Source organism: Anomaloglossus baeobatrachus, chromosome 3 (assembly GCF_048569485.1).
Source record: "Anomaloglossus baeobatrachus isolate aAnoBae1 chromosome 3, aAnoBae1.hap1, whole genome shotgun sequence".
Classification (NCBI taxonomy): domain Eukaryota; kingdom Metazoa; phylum Chordata; class Amphibia; order Anura; family Aromobatidae; genus Anomaloglossus; species Anomaloglossus baeobatrachus.
Window position 1 is genome coordinate 465,765,135 of NC_134355.1, and position 15,220 is coordinate 465,780,354.

At 43.7% G+C, this 15,220-nt stretch overlaps 1 protein-coding gene across 5 annotated transcripts in view; it reads left to right on the forward strand.

Moving 5' to 3' along the window:
* MCF2L2 (MCF.2 cell line derived transforming sequence-like 2) overlaps positions 1-15,220 on the forward strand; it is a 644,468-nt gene that overhangs the window by 507,032 nt on the left and 122,216 nt on the right. For all 5 annotated transcript variants that reach the window (XM_075340561.1, XM_075340557.1, XM_075340558.1 and 2 more), the window contains exons 23-25: positions 1,625-1,717; positions 4,566-4,644; positions 14,147-14,216. In XM_075340561.1, coding sequence (XP_075196676.1) covers positions 1,625-1,717; positions 4,566-4,644; positions 14,147-14,216 — 242 coding nt within the window. The remainder of the gene's footprint in view (positions 1-1,624; positions 1,718-4,565; positions 4,645-14,146; positions 14,217-15,220) is intronic.

Below are 15,220 nucleotides of genomic sequence, written 5' to 3' on the forward strand. Positions count from 1 at the left end.
TCGGGATAAGTCGGGTAGAGTCCCGGGACTGTCGCATCTAATGGATGCGGCAATTCCGGGCGGCTTCTGGCTGATATTGTTAGGCTGGGGGGCTCCACATAACGTGGGGCTCCCCATCCTGAGAATACCAGCCTTCAGCCGTGTAACTTTACCTTGGCTGGTATCAAAATTGGTGGGGACCGCACACTGTTTTTTTAAATTATTTATTGTACTGCACGATATAGACACGCCCACCGGCGGCTGTGATTGGTTGCAGTGAGACAGCTGTCACTCAGCGAGAGGGTGGGTCTGACTGCAACCAATCATAGGCGCCGGTGGGCGGGAGAGTTAGTGAATACTAGATGGAATAATGAGCGGCCGGGATTTTCAAAAGAGGAAAAGCCGCCGGAGCTTTGTGACAACTGTGCAGCGTCGCGCCCATGATCGGTGAGTATGAGAGATGGGGTGAGAGGGGGGAGAGAGACCAGGAGTGATTTTAAACGATTTAGATCGTTCTGCTGGACATGCTGAGCATGCTCAGTAGAACGTGATGGAATCCGTCAGCGGATTCCGCCGTTTAGCGCATAGCGGCGGAATCCGCCACCATAGACAATCATTAGACACCTTGGCGGATTCCAACAATCCGTCAGGGTGCGTTATTTTAACGACCCAAAAAACGCTACATGTAGCGTTCCCTCCGTTCGACGCTGCGTCAAAATAAAGACGCAGCGTCGTCCAGTGGATGAAACGCAGACACTTGTGTTACAGTGCGTCATCAATACAAGTCTGTGGAGAATAGTGCAGTGCGTTAACGGACTGCGCTATTCTCCATAGCGACGGATTGCGCTGAACGCAAGTGTGAAAGCGGCCTAATACTGTCAAGTTTATATGTTTGTATGTGAGTTAACTGCTGGGTATCACTAACCTAAAGTAGGATCAAACTGAATTCTTGGAAAATATAACTATGGAAGGCTTTTGAAAGAATTTGTATTTTAGACTTTACTGTTACGTCTATCACGCCGGAGCGTACAGACGCTCAGCGTGCTGCACAATTGAGGTGGTGGTATAGAAGGAAGACCCTTGTGATAGAGAGATGGGACACTTACTGTCACGCTGGCAAAAGCACTAGTCTTACCACTGCAATAGCACAACAAAAGGGAAGGGAGGCAGACAGAGGGAAATAGATAAAAAAGGAAAACATTCCAAGCTCCTCCAATGCAGCTTAACACCACAGCTGCAATTGGCACGACTCCTCAGCTTTTTCCAGAGACAGGCTCCTTACAAAAAGGTCATCATAAGAAAGAGATTCTATAACCAGCATCAAATTTTAAGACAGGTGACTTTTTATAGTGATGGGAAGTGATCACAAAGGCTACAAAGGATAGCCAGAGAGGAAAGAGTCCTTAACACGAAAAGAAAGTGGATTCACTCAAACACAAACTGCAAACCTGCCCATAATAAGACATTATGACCTTCTGGTCCCAGACTTACCAGAGGTCTCCCCAAAGCTGGACACACCCAAGACAATGTCATTGCGAATTTGTGTATGACTTTGCTAGGGGAGTCTGATATACTTAAATGTGAACTGTGTCTAATTTATTCATCTTTTTTTTTTTTTTTTTTTACATTATATTTGATAAAACAGATGAGTTCTGTTGGCATCACTGAAAATGTGAAAGGGGATAACAAGAAGTTTGAAGTTTGGTTTAATGGCAGAGAAGAAGTGTACATAATTCAGGTAAAGACTGCGCCTAACTTTAGCTAAATGAACAATACCATCAATCTTCCAGTAACACATGCTTTCTTTAGTTATACCACAAGTAATTTAATGAGTTTCTTCTTTTAATTGACCTCCTCTTCTCAGAACTCCTTTTCCTGTCAGTCTTCCTTTTTGTGAAAACACTGCATAAATAATACATTTCTGTGTTTTTACAGTAAGTTGTATGCACAATGTTACTTCTGGAATGGACAGACGTAACTTAAGGCTGCTTTACACATTACAATTTATCATGCAATCGCTTTTACGATCGCATCCGCCCCCATCGTTTGTGCGGCACGGGCAATTTGTTGCCCGTGTCGCACAATGCTGTAACCCCCATCACACGTACTTACCTTCCAAACGACTTCGCTGTGTGCGGCAAACATCCACTTCCGGAAGGGGGAGGGACTTTCGGCGTCACAGCAACGTCACACAGCGGCCGCCCATTAGAAGCGGAGGGGTGGAGATGAGCGGGACGTAAACATCCCGCCCACCTCCTTCCTTCAGCATTGCCGGCGGCCACAGGTAAGCTGTGTTCATCGTTGCCGAGGTGTCACACAGAGCGATGTGTGCTGCCTTGGGAACAATGAACAACTGGATGTTCGATTTTTAGAAAATGAGCGATGTGTCAACAATGAACGAGAAGGTGAGTATTTCTGCTCGCTCATAGCTGTCACACGCTACGATATCACTAATGATGCCGGATGTGCGTCACTTACGACGTGACCCCGCCGACATCTCGTTAGATATATCGTAGCGTGTAAAGCCCGCTTTAGGCTTAGTGCACTCTGCATTGTTTCACTCTGGGAGCTTTTTTCTTGGCTTTTACTTTAACATTACTATCATATACTAATACTATACTAATACATATACTAATCAAATTCAATTCACATAGTCCCTCTACAACTTCTCACAACATAACTCCACATCAAACTCCATGGCACCCAAAGGCATCTCAAGCCTCTGGCCCACTGGTCCAGGAAGCCATTATCTATCCCCCATTTCCGTGAGATGGCTGGATTGTCATTGTAAATAAGCACTTGTAGCTTGCCCCTCCCCCCCAGCTCATTGTAGATTGCAAGCTCTCACGAGCAGGGTTGTGGTTTTTCTTTTTTTTCTCCTCTAAATATTGTATTTTCTATAACTGTTACTTGTTTGTATATGATCCTCCAGAATTGTAAAGCGCTGCGGAATATGTTGGCGCTATAGAAATAAAGATTATTATTATTATTATTTATTATATAAACACTACATTTTAGATTGAGGCCAAAATTGTTTTCTTAGGATTCAGTCTGGCATGTGTGTACCTGCACTCCATTTATTTAATTGCACTGTCCTATACACATTGCAATTTAGTGCACAGAGGGTTACCGCAAAAATAGTATACTTTATACCAGAGGTCACCAATCTTTCTGACCATGATAACCACATTCAGCTCTGAAAGAGGGTCGCAAGCCACATTTAGCCCTGAAACACGGTTGCGAGCCACATCCAGCTGCCACACCCTCACAGTAATGACACTCAGAAACCCATTACCAATTTAATGATATCCAAAACGTTTCTACAGAAATTAACACCGAGGCAGTATACCAAGATCCAGGCGTTCCAACTTTAACCCCATTCAGATCTGCTCTTCTGTGTGGGGCTACTCACAAAAGTCACCATGTGGAGATCTGTTCTTCATAACTGTTTGCTAGACCTGATTTTTATGCACCAAGCTTGAAGACAGTCGCGAGCCACACATCACAGGCTCGCGAGCCACATGTGGCTCCCGAGCTACAGGTTGGAGACCGTTGCTTTATACTAATGTACAATGGTTCTCCTTGGTGGATGCATGTTTAGGCTTATTTCTGCTGAGTGCATACAGCTGACAGTAGCCACAAATGTAGTATGCACTTAGTCTAAGGCCTCTTTCACATGTACGTGCCTCCGGAACGTGTTTGGCAGTTTTCTCACGTACCGGAGACACGTACACACGTGGACCTATGTATTCCTAATGTTTTGGACACACGTAAGTATTTTCGTACGGAGCGTGTGTCCAATCCGTACTTACGTGTGTCCGTGTGTTTCTCATGCCGACATGTCCGTTTTTCTCCGGCATCACGAGTGTCACACGGAACGCAAACGTGTCACACGTAACACACACGGATGTGTTCTGTGTGACACACACCGGAGAAAAGACATGTGTCTGCTAGAGAAAAAACAAAACATTACTCACCTTCTCCAGCCCTGCAGTCTCTGCCGCTGCTGTCACTTGCGTCCGACCGCCGCTCATTATGCTTATTGAATATTCACTTCCCTGCGGCTGGAAGCAGCAGCAGCGGGGAGTCGGCAGGACCGGAGACCGAAGATGAGCACCACGGACAGCAACGCCAGGGACAGGTGAGTAGAAAGTTCCCTTTCTCCGTGAGTTATCATGGATAACACACGGAGAACACACATAGGCCATGCACACAGCACACCGAGGGCAATACGCACCTTTGACACGTCCATAAAAAACGTGCGTGTTTTTCAGGGACGTGTGAAAGAGGCCTAAGCAAGCATTGAATAAAAAATTAACAAGAAAGGGTTACCAAAAAGGTACCACGTTAAATGTAATTTTTGGACAGACATTTTTAGTTGGTAAACATGTCCCTCATAATGTTACAGAAATTTTAAGCATGAAAATTGTGTTCAATTTTCTGTGAAGTCCTAGAGCAGGAGTACATGTCCTTTCAACTTAGTATATTTATATTTACATTCATTAGTATTTTCTATGGTTCGTTATCCTCCTTCTTTGAAAATGAGACAACCCAACAATAATTATGATCTCTTTGTTTTCTTGTAGGCATCAACTGTTGAATTGAAAAACCTTTGGGTTTCTCAAATTCGAAAAGTTTTGACTGGTCAACTTGAAGCATGCAGAGGTAATCTTATTCTTTAAAAATATGTGGAGACATTTATTTATGGTCTTGACATTCCCACAATTGACGTCGCAGGGCAGGTGAGTGCATGTGAAGCTGCCGGAGCGATAATGTTCGCTACGGCAGCTATCACAAGATATCGCTGCTGTGACGGGAGCGGGACTATCGCGCTCGGCATCGCTATCATCGGCTTGTGATGTCGCAGCGTGCAAAGTACCCCTAAGGCTTCTGGAAATTCACCGTGTGCCTAATTATTAGGCAAGTTGCATTTTAGAGGACTTTTTTATTATTGTTCAACAACTATGTTCTCAATCTACCCAAAAGACTCATAAATATCAAAGCTTAATATTTTTGGAAGTTGGAGTGTTTTTTTTTTAGATTTGGCTATGTTTAGGAGGATATCTGTTTGTGCAGGTAACTATTACTGTGCAGAATTATTAGGCAACTTAATAAAAACCAAATATATTCCCATCTCACTTGTTTATTTTCACCAGGTAAACCAATATAACTGCACAACATTTAAAAATAAACATTTCTGACATGCAAAAACAAAACCCCAAAAAATTAGTGACCAATATAGCCATCTCTCTTTATGATGACACTCAACAGCCTACCATCCATAGATTCTGTCAGTTACTTGATCTGTTTACAATCAGCATTGTGTGCAGCAGCCACCACAGCCTCCCAGACACTGTTCCGAGAGGTGTACTGTTTTCCCTCCCTGTAGATCTCACATTTTTTGAGGGACCACAGGTTCTCTATGGGGTTCAGATGAGGTGAACAAGGGGGCCATGTCATTAATTGTTTATCATTTAGACCTTTACAGGCCAGTCACGCTGTGGAATAGTTGGATGCATGTGATGGAGCATTTTCCTGCATGAAAATCATGTTTTTCTTCAGCGATACCGACTTCTTCCTGTTCCACTGCTTGAAGAAGTTGTCTTCCAGAAACTGGCAGTAGGTCTGGGAGTTGAGCTTCACTCCATCCTCAACCCGAAAAGGTCCCAAAAGTTCATCTTTGATGATTCCAGCCCATACCAGTACCCCACCTCCACCTTGCTGGCGTCTGAGTCGGAGTGGAGCTCTCTACACTTTACTGATCCAGCCTCTGGCCCATCAAGAGTCACTCTCATTTCATCAGTCCATAAAACCTGTGAAAAATCAGTCTTAAGATATTTCTTGGCCCAGTCTTGACATTTTATCATATGTTTCTTGTTCAAAGGTGGTCGTTTTCCAGCCTTCCTTACCTTGACCATGTCCCTGAGTATGGCACACCTTGTGCTTTTTGATACTGCAGTAACATTGCAGCTCTGAATTATGGCCAAAGTGGTGGAAAATAGCATCTTGGCAGCTTCATGCTTGATTTTCCTCAATTCATGGGCAGTTATTTTGCACTTTTTTTTCCCAACACGCTTCTTGCGACCCTGATGGCTTTTTGCCATGAAACGCTTGATTGTTTGGTGATCACGCTTCAACAGTTTGGCAATTTCAAGACTGCTGCATCCCTCTGCAAGACATCTCACAATTTTGGACTTTTCAGAGCCCGTGAAATCTCTCTTCTGACCCATTTTGCCAAAGGAAAGGAAGTTTCCTAATAATTAAGCACACCTAATATTGGGTGTTGATGTCATTACACCACACCCCTCCTCATTACAGAGATGCACATCATTTGATTTACTTAATTGGTAGTTGGCTCTTAGGCGGGCTTTGCACACTACGACATCGCAGGTGCGATGTCGGTGGGGTCAAATTGAAAATGACGCACTTCCGGCATCGCATGCGACATCGTAGTGTGTAAAGGCTCGATGATATGATTAACGAGTGCAAAAGCGTCGTAATCGTATCATCGGTGCAGCGTCGGCGTAATCCATGATTACGCTGACGCGACAGTCCGACGTCGTTCCTCGCTCCTGCGGCAGCACACATCACTGTGTGTGAAGCCGCAGGAGCGAGGAACATCTTCTACCGGCGTCACTGCGGCTTCCGTAGGATATGCGGAAGGAAGGAGATGGGCGGGATGTTTACATCCCACTCATCTCCGCCCCTCCGCTCCGATTGGCCGCCTGGCGTGTGACGTCGCTATGATGCCGCACGACCCGCCCCCTTAACAAGGAGGCGGGTCGCCCGCCAGAGCGACGGTCGCAGGACAGGTGAGTCCATGTGAAGCTGCCGTAGCGATAATGTTCGCTACGGCAGCTATCACAAGGAAATCGCTGCTGCGACGGGGGCGGGTACTACCGCGCTCGGCATTGCAGCATCGGCCTGCGATGTCGCAGCATGCAAAGTACCCCTTACGCCTATACAGCTTGCAGTAGGACAACATGTATAAAAAGTATCATGTGATCAAAATACTCATTTGTCTAATAATTCTGCACACAGTGTAGGGAGCATTTTAACACTGATAATTCACACTTCAGCTTTTGTAGTGCCTCTTTTTGAAGATTAAAAGGGAGATCTGATTCTACCATTGGTATAATATGGAGGTAGCATCTGTGTTGTGTACACTGACGAGCAAAAGGGTAACAATGTTTTGAACTTTTAACTTTCTGGCTTCATATCTCACCATCCACTACAGTTTTGAAAATGAGACTACCGTCATTTTATAAAAAAAACATCTTGGCTATTTCATACATAAATTTGAGTTGCAATTATTTGGCATATGATTAGTTATTCAGATTGCTGTCATTGTCACTACATTGTTACTATTTTGCGGCTGAAAATCTAAAATTAAAATTATATTATTTTGATAGTATTTTGTAAATTCACCTTTGGTTTTCAACAATGTCTGAATCCTTCTGGACATGCTCGCAATCAGATTCAATAATTTCTTGGCTGAAATTTGATCCCAGGTCTCTTCTACATGTTCCCAATGTTGGTGTATACTGGTCGACTCACTTGGGTATGTATACAGCTTTTTTTACAACTCTACCCACAAGTGTTCCACTGGGTGGAGGTCTGAGGACTGTGGGAGCCATTCCAGGACATCTACTTCATTGTTATTGAAGAATTTCATATGCAATCTTGACGTATGCTTCAGGTCATTGTCCTTCTAGAACACTATCTCATCTTATAGGATACTCACCTATAACTCAGCATTGAGACCTCCATTGATCATGGTCAAGTGTCTAGTGCCTTTGGGTTTGAAACAACCCTATATCATCAGGCTTCTTCCAACAAACTTGACCGATCCTTCAATTTCTCAATCCGTTAACCCCTTTTTCCCTTGTTTTCCCTTGTTTCTTCCAGACCTATTTGCACCCATCAGAGCATAATTTATTGATTTTTGCCTCTTCGCTCTAAATTACTCATTTCTAATCTCCTACTGTCCACTTTTAGTACTTTTTTGCAAACTCAGTCCAACGCTTTTTATGAGTATATTGAAGTCGAGGCTTCTTCACCTTTTTTTCAGACCACCATTCCAGATTTGTGTATCATGCGACGCATGATGCTTGCATGGACATCTGTGATCTCACTATTACGAAGCATACGGGCCACCCAACTGCTGTGTTTTTCGCACTACAACTGATAGACCTTGTGATGAGCTGACTTATTGACTCCGATATTGTGCCTGGACGTCCACCTCTTGGCTTTTGAATGGATGAACGGACTTCATTTCATATTCTTCCAGCTGTCATGGCACTCACATGATGTAGTTTGGCAATTTGCTTGGTCAAGACACCGCTGTCAATGATCTGGATGATGCTGTTTCTCTTTTCTTCATGGCAGCTCCTCAATTCGAACCAGTGACCTTTTAGTTGGAAATCAACCTAATAACACACTGAGTTATTAGGAAATGTGAGAACAGGTTGTAATGTGTAGTATACAGGAAGAAAAAAGATTTTTTGACCATCAGGAGCAAAGCAGTAACAATGCAGTGACATGACGAGAACCTGCATAACTAATCATATGTTAAATAGATGCAAGCCAAATGTATGTTTAAAATAGCCAAGATGGCTATCAAATGATGGTTCTCTTACATTGAGAGCTCTGGTGGATGGTGCGAAATAAAGCCTGAAAGTTTAAAGTTCAAAACAATCTTATGTCACACTCACTAACTGCTCTAGAACACCTTTTTAGTCAGTACTCTGACAGTAAATCAATGGTTAACACAGAAAAATAACTTCAAAAGAAGGCTCTGAGAAACCAATTCTACAGGAGAAGATGAGTAATGCATACGTAGCAAAACTCATGTCTCGGATTTATTTATTAAAATAAGCTAGGAAAATTGCATAAAGAAATACAAAAAAAAATGCCACGTGGGCACATTACCTAATTGTAATAATTTTCTGGAAAAATAATTCATTTTCTTGAACAATTTGAAGGGTGTCAACACTTTTGACCATGACTGTATATGGTTACAGGGTAACTCAAAGTAATTTAACTTACATGACGTAAGCTACAGGTCTCTGGACAAATTGGATGGAGCAAGCACAATACTTCTGCCGCTATCTGTTCAATTATTCCAAATGAAGTCCACAATCACCTGGACAGCATACACAGATTGCACTTAGTAGGGTCAGCAAACATTCACTTGAATGTTCAGGCGCACACTGGAAATGGTCAGGATCCACTTGGCAACATACACAGGGTCTCTGCCTTTAGAAGTGACAAAAGAAGGCTGGCCTAAAACGATCACAGACAGGTTAGACCTCACTGCCTCTATGTGGCGCACACTACTCTTTATTGCCCCAAACTACAGTATTTAGTCTTTCTCCACCTTAGTAAAGAGTCTTTGCAGTGCCACGCTCCTTGAGCCACCTACATGATCATATATCACTCTTAAGGGGGCTTTACACGAGATGAGCTATTGTGCGATGCATCATTGGGGTCACGGTTTTCGTGACGCAAATCCGGCATCGTTCACGACGTCGTCTCGTGTGACACCTCCGAGCGACGCAGTATCGCTCACAAATCGTGAGTTGTGTACTCGTCGCTAGGTTTTAAAATATTGTTTATTTTACATGGCGCCGGTTGTTCATCATACCCGGGGTAGCACACATTGCACCGTGTGACACCCCGGGAACGATGAACTCAGCCTTACCTGGGTCCCGCGGCTCCCGCCGGCTATGCGGAAGGAAGGAGGTGGGCGGGATGTTTACGTCCCTCTCATCTCCGCCCGTCCGCTTCTATTGGCCAGCGGCTGTGTGATGTCGCTGTGACGCCGAACGTCCCTCCCCCTTCAGGAAGAGGATGTTTGACGCCCACAGCGAGGTCGCACAGCAGGTAAGTACGTGTGACGGCGCTTTAATGACTTTGTGCGACGCGGGCGGCGATCTGCCCGTGACGCACAAACGACGGGGGTGGGTACAATCGTACATATCGTACATGCGATCGCACGATAGATCGCATTGTGTAAAGCCCGCGTTAGGCCTATTTCACACGTCAGTGAAAAACACAGACATTTTTCACTGACATGATAAAGGTGCGTATATCCCTCCATGTGCCGTGATTTTGGCACACATGTGATCTCTGTGTGCTATCCGTGATAATACACGGAGATCAGGCACTTTTACTCACCTGTCCATGCCGCTGCTGTCCGTGGTGCTGAAGTCTCCCGATATGCTGTGTCTGGCCACTGCTACTTCTGGGTCGGCTGTGCAGTGCATATGTATGAGCATAATTAGCCGGCCTGGAAGGAGGAGACAGCAGCGGCTGAAGACAGCATCATGGAGACGGGTGACTGTAAAAACAGTAACATATGTACCAGAATCACTGATGTGAGAAGAAAGCCTTAACCTGCACTGTTGCTTGAAAAAGTGCAATCTTTATGATCAATCTAAAATGTACAGGACCTTAAAAACAAATGGATGTACTGACAACATCATGCATTTTTAAAACAATTAACACCAACCGGGGTATCACCCCAAATACATATGGGCGGGCTATTAAACACCAATCATGAAAACCGATTCACAAGAAATAGCCACAAACATCAATAAATAATTACATAATAGTTTTATTAAATTAAAAAAAAAAAATATGCAGCAAGTAGAAATGACAACTCAATGAGATGGGTTTGACACAGCAAATTAAATCTACATAGTAACATGGAATATCTACCAGTATTAAATATATATTATTATTTAAAATGCAACATGCAAGGAGTATATAGGTTACTAGGTAATATCAAAACTATATATTCAGCTATTGATGATATATACAGTACAGACCAAAAGTTTGGACACACCTCATTCAAAGAGTTTTCTTTATTTTCATGACTAAAAATTGTAGATTCATATTGAAGGCATCAAAACTATGAATTAAAACATGTGGAATGAAATACTTAAAAAAGTGTGAAACAACTGAAAATATGTGTTATATTCTAGGTTCTTCAAAGTAGCCACCTTTTGCTTTGATTACTGCTTTGCACACTCTTGGCATTCTCTTGATGAGCTTCAAGAGGTAGTCCCTGGAAATGGTTTTCTAACAGTCTTGAAGGAGTTCCCAGAGATGCTTAGCACTTGTTGGCCCTTTTGCCTTCACTCTGCGGTACAGCTCACCCCAAACCATCTCGATTGGGTTCAGGCTGGTGACTGTGGAGGCCAGGTCATCTGGCGTAGCACTCCATCACTCTCCTTCTTAGTCAAATAGCCCTTACACAGCCTGGAGGTGTGTTTGGGGTCATTGTCTGTTAAAAAATAAATTATGGTTCAACTAAACGCAAACCAGATGGAATAGCACGCCGCTGCAAGATGCTGTGGTAGGCATGCTGGCTCTGTATGCCTTCAATTTTGAATAAATCCCCAACAGTGTCACCAGCAAAGCACCCCCACACCATCACACCTCCTCCTCTATGCTTCACGGTGGGAACCAGGCATGTAGAGTCTATCTGTTCAACTTTTCTGCGTCGCACAAAGACACGGTGGTTGGATCCAAAGATCTCAAATTTGGACTCATCAGACCAAAGCACAGATTTGCACTGGTCTAATGTCCATTCCTTGTGTTCTTTAGCCCAAACAAGTCTCTTCTACTTGTTGTCTATCCTTAGCAGTGTTTTCCTAGCAGCTATTTTACCATGAAGGCCTGCTGCACAAAGTCTCCTCTTAATAGTTGTTCTAGAGATGAGAAAGTGTGTCCAAACTTTTGGTCTGTACGGTATATAAATAAATATATAAGTATATTAGCAGCTACAAAATATCCCAACATATATAAAGTACAAAAAGTGACAACAATGTGCAATATAGAAAAAAAGTATCAAAGTGAGCAAAATAGCAGCTGTAATAGATGTAATACATATTCAATGTGCAAATTATGCAATCACTACTAAAGTGCAAGAGTAATATAGCAGACAATTAACAATGTAAACAATGTCCAAAATGCAGTAATTGCAAAGAGCACACTATATAAACCAATAGCGTCAGTAGTAAGATGTATGGTAACCTATCATATTAGTAATCATATAACACGAGGAATCACCAATAAAGTATGCATGATATAACCATGGTCAATAAATAATACCAAAGGCGATTACATCAAGACGAAGGTACACCGAAACGCAAGTAGGGACTTAGGACCTGGTGCCGCCACACCTGCTGCCTTTGGTAGTCATCAGAGTCATCAGGTACTGATACCTGATCAGTCCTTGATGACTGCCTTTCGTATTATTTTTCCTCTTGTCGTATGATAGGTTAGCATACATCTTACTACTGACGCTATTGGTTTATATAGTGTGCTCTTTGCAATTACTGCATTCCGGACATTGTTTACATTGATAATTGGCTGCTATATTACTTTTGCACTTTAGTAGTGATTGCATAATTTGAACATTGAGTATATATTACATCTGTTACAGCTGCTATATTGCACATTGTTGTTACTTTTTGCACTTTATATATCTTGGGATATGTTGTAGCTGCTAATATACTTATATATTTATTTATATATATTATCAATAGTTGGATATATATTTTTGATATTATCTTCTAGTAACCTGCAAATGTGTCGCCCTGGGCAAGCCAGGGGACACAGGTCACACACCACCACACCCCACACTCCAGGTAGGCACATCACAGCTAAACTACAAATCCTTGTTGCCTTCCTCCAGGAGTCTGATGATGCACACCAGGGGGTGGGCCAGGCGGTTGGCTCCGCCCACCGAGGAGCTCACAACTCTGGAGGCGGGAAAACCAGGCAGATAGAGTTTGGAGGGAGAAGTGGAAGGAGTTGAGCCCAGGCAGGGCAAGAGTGAAGTTGAGGAGCTAAGTAGAGGAGTTAAGAAAGTGAAAGTGAAAGTAGAAAAGTGGAAAAGGAGGGAAGCAAGTGAAGTGACAGAAGAGAAAGAAAGCCTGAAGGGTCCAGCTTTGTGTAGGGCCAGATCAGCAAGGTCAGCGACGGCGGTGACTGTCTGGAGGGGGAACATTTGGAAGTTCCTGGAAGGACCCCGTTGGCTGTGTGCCCGGTGGTCTGGAGCAGTGTTCCGAAGGACTGTCAGCACCAGGGCAGGGGCCTTTCGGACCAAGGCAAGGCTAGGAGTCGCCAAATTTGCCGAATCCGTCAGTGACGGGGACGCAGATCCCCCAACAACCAAGTCCCGATTGAAGGCAACAGCCCAACCTGAAGCAGAGAGACACCGCCACCGCCACGGCACCAGTTTCTCAGGGCCAGCGCCTGCGGGCAAAATGTAGAGCTCCTCCGGCCCAGATTGCAGTCGGGGAGCGGGTAACCGGAGGGAATCCACCGCTACCACAAGTCAAACATAGGTGCAAGGAAGAGGGACATCACCGTCACCTACCGGGAGTGCAGGTGCAGCCGTCTGTGGGACCGTCCTACCAGCCGTTTGGTTTACCGTACAAACTGTGTCCACGTCTCAGGCTGAGTGAGTACCACAGTGCCGCAAGGCACAGCGCTGCCCCCGCGTCCCTGCGCCCATCAGGCCCCGCACCCACTTCTCCATCACCGGGCCCCGGGATCACCAACCCCTACCCACGGAGGGGCAACACAACACCTGGCTGCTCCGCATCACCATCCCCGGGAGCCCCGTACAGAGCAGCGGTGGTGAAATCACCACAACCGTGGGTGGCGTCACGAACTATAACAATCCCCACACCCAACCACAAACCCCTTTTCACTCACGGGCGAGGAGTGTCGCTCGAGAAACCCCGGGATCCGGCCCACAGCTCGAGCCACCACTGAGCAGCTGCCGGACCCGAGCAGAAGGGGTGAGCGCGGTGTGCCGACACCCTCCTCCCCGCCCGCGACACATACTCCTTGCATTTTAAATAATATGATATATTTAATACTGGTTGATATTTCATGTTACTATGTAGATTTAATTTGCTGTGCCGAACCCATCTCCTTGTGTTGTCATTTTTCCTTGCTGCATATTTTTTTTTCTTTTTAATTTAATAAAATTATGTAAATATTTATTGATGTTTGTGGCTATTTCTTGTGAATTGGATTTCATGACAATAACATGCAGTAGAATTAGAATTTCACATAGCAAGGTAATGCACTTTATCTCTTAACCTGCCAATATAATAAATATCCAATTCATTTTATTTTATAGAGGCAAGCCAATTACATCAGCGGATAACAGAGAGTGTATACCATGCTCCTATGAATTCTTGCATTAGCAGGTAAGGTTCAAAATGTTTGCCCAATCCCCAACTTCTCACACAGATTAAATTTAAACCTCTGAAAGAGGATGTCAGGGACTATCATATTGGTCCTAAAAATAGGTCATCAATATCAGATTTCTGGGTGCCTGACACCCAGCACCCCCATTTGTTAGCAGCTCTGGAAATACACTGTAAAGACCAGGAATGCCACTGTATAGTGGTTGTTCTTGAATACTGCAGCTAAGCGCCAATATTTATTTATTTATTTTATTCACTTACATTGTACTATTAATTCCACAGCGCTTTACAGACATTATCATCACTGTCCCCATTGGCGCTCTAAATTCCCTATCAGTATGTTTTTGTCGTGTGGGAGGGAACCCACGCAAACACGAGGAGAACATACAAACTCCTTGCAGATGTTATCCTTAGTGGGATACTTCACTTCAATTTTAAAGTATGTAAATATTTAAAAAATGGTTCTTTAATGGCCATATAATAATTAAAAAAACCTGTGCCACCCTATATACTCACCTACCAGCTCCCTGACATTCCTCTTTAGAGCTGCCTGCATCCCCTGCTGATCTCCTCGCTTCCTTTTCTATCAAAAAATGTCACACAGCTACTGCAGCTAGGAGAATGGTGAGGGTTTGAACAGCAGTATCATTTGGGTTTTTTTTAATTTTAAGATCACCATGGGCCAATTTTTAAAATAATAAAAAGGGATGGACAATCTATTTCAGTATGCGTGTAAAACGTGATTACAAACTGTCCTTGAAAAGACAGTGTTTGTAGATAAACACTCAACTGCTTATGTGTTTTAGTCATAAACTAAAATATAAAAGTAAAGCTGAGGGAACACAAAAGTGCGATATGGTGTGATAGGGTTATTCTCTCCTTGAGGTAATGACAGGAACACTTTTACTTAAAAAGCCCATAGGTTTATTCAGCACCATATCAACCACTCTTTGGGAACATAACATTAGCCCTCTTTCGGCTTCCATGGAACACAAACACGGTAT